This window comes from Mus musculus, chromosome 2 (genome assembly GCF_000001635.26).
Source record: "Mus musculus strain C57BL/6J chromosome 2, GRCm38.p6 C57BL/6J".
Classification (NCBI taxonomy): Eukaryota; Metazoa; Chordata; class Mammalia; order Rodentia; family Muridae; genus Mus; species Mus musculus.
In genome coordinates, this window is record NC_000068.7 from 86,350,947 (window position 1) to 86,356,759 (window position 5,813).

Sequence of the window (5,813 nt, forward strand, 5' to 3'; positions counted from 1 at the left end):
TTTATAGACCAACGATTTGATATATAAGTTACATGAGTAATTACCAAATAAAATAGCTATCTACATAAATATTAACATAACTAAACAATAAATTCTAGGTTCATGCATTTTTCAACAAATATAGGATGTCATGCTTCTTGGACTGAGTGTAGTTCTCAGGATCTCTCTCTCTCTCTCTCTCTCTCTCTCTCTCTCTCTCTCTCTCTCTCTGTGTGTGTGTGTGTGTGTGTGTGTGTGTGTGTGTGTGTCTGTGTGTGTCTGTGCCTGTGTGTGTGTAATTGATGGTATCTAGTTAATTCCATGTCTCAGTTTTACAAATAATTTACAATAAAAATGAGCATTCCATTTGCACTCTTCTTTCTTATTTCCTTGTACAAAGCTCAAGTTCAAGTGGATCAAGGACCGCCACATAAAACCAGATACATTGAAAATAATAGAGGAGAAGGAAGGGAAAAGCCTGGAACACATGGGCACAGCGGAAAGGTTCGTGAGCTGAATACAAATAGCTTATGTTCTAAGATCAACAATTGACTAATGGGACCTCATAAAATTTCAAAGCTTCTTTAAAGCAAAGGACACTGTTAATAGGACAAAATGTCAACCAACAGATGGGGAAAAGGTCATTTTGAACCCTTCATCAGATAGAGGGATAATACCAAATATATACAAAAAAAATCAAGAAGTTAGACTCCAGAGAACCAAATAACCCTACTAAAAATGGGGTACAGAGCTAAACAAAAAACTCTCAACTGAGGAATACCGAAAGGGTGAGAAGCACCTAAAGAATTGTTAATATCCTTAATCATCAGGGGGATGCAAATCAAAAGCAACCCTGAGATTCTACCTCACAGCAGTCAGAATGGCTAAAATCAATAACTTAGGTGACAGCAGATGCTGGTGTGGATGTGGAGAAAGAAGAACACTCCTCCATTGTTGGTGAGATTGCAAGCTTGTACAACCCCTCTGGAAATCAGTCTGGCACTGCCTGAGGACCCAGCTATTCCACTCCTGGGCATATAGCCAAAAGATGCTCCAACATATAACAAGGACATATGCTCTATTGTGTCATAGCAGCCTTATTTATAATACGCAGAAGCTGGAAAGAACCCAGATATCCTTCAACAGAATAATGAATTCAGAAAATCTGGTCCATTTACACAATGAAGTACTACTCAGCTATTAAAAACAACAAATTCAAGAAATTCTTAGGCAAATGGATGGAATTAGAAAATATCATCCTATCCTATCCTGCAGGATTCAGTTATTCGAGGTGCGAGGGGGACTCCACTTCTAGTGGAGACAGTGAAACTAATTAAGCATTACAATGTACTCGAAACAGAGCTAGAAAAGCTCATGGCTAGTCTACATAGTAATTACTTAGGACAATAGCTGAGTCACACCCAAACACAGGAATACACAATGGCCTAGGAAATAGATGGGTTGTAGTATCATAGGGTTAGTAGAATTCCCCTTGTGCAGGTGTTTTCACTAGACCCAGAGGAATAGCATAATCAGGTATTTACTAAAGGATTCTCAGTTGTAAATAAGGCCTGGCTCCCGCCATCTTTTTATGTATACATTTTCTTTGTTTTGTGTTAAGAACCATTGTACTTGACAGATGTATTCGCCTAGCCTTCTTGTTTCTCTTCTGTACTAAAAGCCTGGTGTTTGCTTGGAGAAAATAGCCTAGCCTTCTTGTTTCTCTTCTGTACTAAAAGCCTGGTGTTTGCTTGGAGAAAATACATTCAGATACCACACTCTCTTGTGTCGTGTTCCTTTGTCACCCTTTTCTGGCCAACTCCATGCCTGGCTGTAATGGGAACCCTGAAATATTTCCCTTGGATAGAGCAAGGCCAAATGGAGCCAGTCTGCTTTCCCTCAAACTTTTCTCCATTTTTGTCACTGCAGTTCTTTTAGACAGAAATAAGTCTGGGTCAACGGTTTTGGCTGTGGGATGACAACCCCATCCCTCTACATGATGCCGTCTTTGTACTGGAGGTAGACTCAATCCCACTTAGGAAGGAGAAGAAAGCTATCACAGGAGAGAGGCAGAAGCTGGGAGGTACCTGCATAGAAGAGGCAAGGGTGAGGGTAAAAGGGAAATATGATCAGGTATTGTGGGGCATGGGGTGACAAGAAAGAAGCCCTGAGGGACAGCAGAAAGAATAGAAATATGCAACCTCAGGGTTGGGAGGTAGGGGGACTTTCTAGAAAGTACCATAGACCTGGGAGGTGAGAGACTCTCAGGCCAAAAAGGGAGGGACCCTAGATGAAATGTTCAACAGTGGGGAGAGGGAACTTGTAGAGTTTTTTGAGATTTTAATAAAGTATATTTTTATTAATTTTGTTTTATCTCTCGCATATTTTCTCTAACAGTGATTTTTATAATTCTTTGCCAATCATCTTCATATTGTCTACTGTGACAGAGGCTAGCAGGCATGAACTAGTTCAGTCTACTCTACATGGTATTAAAAAACACACAAATAAGAAAAACAATAATTTCACAGGCTGGCTTTATTGAGGTATACCTTGCATTGCCGTGGCTATATGGCAAGGGCTGTGTTCTCAAATATTGTTTAGAGACTGGAAAGAGGTTTACTTATATAATAAAAATTACTCGTGATTGCTAGGTATCATGGGTGTGGGAGAAGCATGGAATGCGAGTATGATAGGGTCATATGACAGCCATCTGAAACTGACTTGCCTTTAGGAAGCATTGGAAAGCCAAGTTGTGGGTGAATCTACTGACTTGGCAAATACACTGGTTTCCAAAACAAGAGTGAAGTCTATCTGGGACATAGATAAATTATGTTTACCATTATGATTATCCCACATCTGTTTTGAAAATTTCACTTAGACTTAAAACTTTATACTTTCTTTGACAGCTTATAAACAACCTTACTTAAATTCTTTCATTTTATTTTTTCTTTTATTTTTGAACTTGTAATATAATTATATCATTTCTCACTACTTTTTCCTTCCTCTAACTTCTCACATTTTCCTCCTCTTTCTCTCTTTCTTAAATTCATTACCTGATTTTCATTAGTTGTTGTTACATGCATGTATGTTTATGTATATACACACATATTTCTAAAGACAATCTTGTCAGTTATACAATACTACTTGTATAGACCCTTTAAAGTCAGACCACTTGGTATCGGATAACCAATAAGTATGCTCTTACCTGCAAACTACTATTTCTCCCACTCTGTTTCTTAGCTGTCTATAGCCCTTGGCCTGTCACTGAGGCCATGTGGATTTTCTGTGTTCTCGTTGGCATGGCTATTTCTTCAACTCATGTTTAAGCAATATCTGCTAGCATTTTTATTTTTACTTCCTGAAGCAAATCATATATGCCTTTGTTTAAATTGCAAATATTATACTTATTAGAATTCTGAGTGGAAAATTATCCTAAGAGACATAATATGCCATCAAGTCGAATACTTAATACCACGTTTATTAATTCAACTAATACACATTAAATTTTACAAAACATATTTCATTATATTTTCACACACATATTTAGGGTGTTTAAATACTACATTATATGGTCCACTTTCTTCCACCCTCCTTTCACACTTTCAACTTCCCATTTCTATTAATACAAGTTCTACTTTTACATCTTTTAAAAAATTCTACACAAGAGGACAATACTTCTTTATGAGTTTGGCATAGTTTTCTTAACATGATTATCTCCCCTTCTGTTAATATTTTTCTGACATTATTTCCTTTCTCTTCATGCCTGAGCTGTTCAATTTCTATATAGATAACATGACTTTATCCAGACAGCTGCTGTTAGAAATGATGCTTGTTTCTTGTCCTAAGTTTTGTGAATATGTGAGAATGAATATTGGTATTTAGAGGCCTGTATTTTATGCTGTTTTAATTAATCTTTGCAGATATTCAATAATTGTATGAATGGATCAGACCTCATTTCTTTCGATTACTTAGTTAAATTGTACACTATTCTTTGCAAAGCATATATATAGACCATAAAACAGAAAATATTCCTTTTTAATGGTAGCATGCCAGTATGATGTAGATGACATAAGAAAGAAAAGAAAAATACATGTTTAAATATTCTAAGATGTCTTTAGCCAAAGAAAGTCTAAAGTGGGGTATACACATGAATGTTTCTCATCCATTTCATCATAGGCAAATGCCAATGTAAGAACAATACCAAACTTTAGACTCCAGCATGGAACTTTTTGTAAAACCAAGTTTAATACTAAAATAAAAGCCAGTTCTAATAAACTGCATTTTGAAAAGAAGGAAAACATTTCAAAATCACTATGCCTTTTAGGTCCAGTGTATTTAAAAAGTCTAGTACATGTTATGTGGAATAGTATATAATCAGATTAATTTAATATACATTAAGTATTAAATTTAGCTTTATTTACTTATTTCTTGTAGGACCCAAGAGTGCAACAAGAGATGTGGATATGTTAGGCAAACTTTGTGCTTCTGAGATATCTCCCCTTTGAACTGAAGTTTAAATACAAACTTTACAGACATTTTTCCATAGCTTTTGAAGGGCACCTTTTACCTCTTTATTTCTCAAGCTGTAGATAATGGGATTTAGCACAGGAATTACCAAGGTGTAGAACACAGAGGCCATTTTATCATTCTCAAAAGAGTGGCTAGATTTGGGCTGTATATACATAAAAGACAGAGTCCCATACAATATAACTACCACTGTAAGGTGAGACCCACAGGTAGAGAAAGCCTTATGTCTGCCTTCTGCAGAGTTCATCCTGAGAATGGCCACCAGGATAAAGGTATAGGACACGAGAACTACAGAAAGGGATGAAATCAAATTAAATGCCGAGAAGATCAATATGATAAGTTCAATGTCACGTGTGCCTGAACAGATCAAGGTCAGTAAGGGAAGACTGTCACAATAAAAATGGCTAATAACATTATAGCCACAGAAGGATGAAATAAAAATTTTGATGGTGGTGATCAGAGAAAGAAAGGCACTGAAGAGATAAGGAATTGTCACCAATACCCAGCAGACTTTCTGTGACATGATGACAGTATAGAGCAGCGGGTTGCAAATGGCCACATAGCGGTCATAAGCCATAGCTGACAGAACAAATAACTCACTAATGATGAAGAAGATGAACAAAGATAGCTGGAATGCACACCAATTATAGGGGATGGTATTTTTATTTGTTACAAAGCTTACCAACGTTTTTGGTCCCACAGCTGTTGAATACCCAAAATCAATGAAAGCTAGATGTCTGAGAAAAAAGTACATAGGTGTTTGCAACCTCTCATCCAACTTGGTAAGGACAATCATGCCCAAATTTCCCACAACAGAGGCAACATAGATGAGAAAGAATAGTACAAAAAAGGGAGCCTGTAGTTCAGGGCGATCTGTGATGCCCACAAGTATGAACTCATTCAGCACAGAGAGGTTCTGATTTTCCATCTAGAGAGTTCAGGAAGTGTTTACTTGGAGCAATCTTCAAAGCACACTGGGTTCAGGAAATTACCTGTTAAAATTTCAAAATTCAAGTCACATTGTGTAAGAGAATCCTATGTTTATATGTTCTTCATTTGCTTACTTTGAAAGAAAGTAATTTTAAATGATTCATCTGCGTACTGAACACTGATACAAGGTTAAAAATGTTGCACACTGCATAGTGTATTCATTTACATTGTCTTTCAGAAATATGTTGAACATATCTGCAAAGTATGTATAATTTCCTCATAATTGTGTGTGCAAATATATCATTTAAAAGATGATTGATGTAGATTAAGAATTCTGATCTTTTTAAGTGCTTCTGCTTTAAAATACATATACTTGT

The 5,813-nt window shown here is 36.5% G+C and overlaps 1 protein-coding gene across 1 annotated transcript; it reads right to left on the minus strand.

Annotated features, from left to right (window-relative positions):
• Positions 1-4,412: 4,412 nt before the first annotated feature.
• Positions 4,413-5,491, minus strand: Olfr1056 (olfactory receptor 1056). Its single transcript, NM_147018.2, has one exon. The coding sequence runs from the start codon at positions 5,432-5,434 to the stop codon at positions 4,493-4,495; it is 942 nt and encodes a 313-aa protein (NP_667229.2). The 5' UTR covers positions 5,435-5,491; the 3' UTR covers positions 4,413-4,492.
• Between the last annotated feature and the right edge of the window lie 322 nt (positions 5,492-5,813).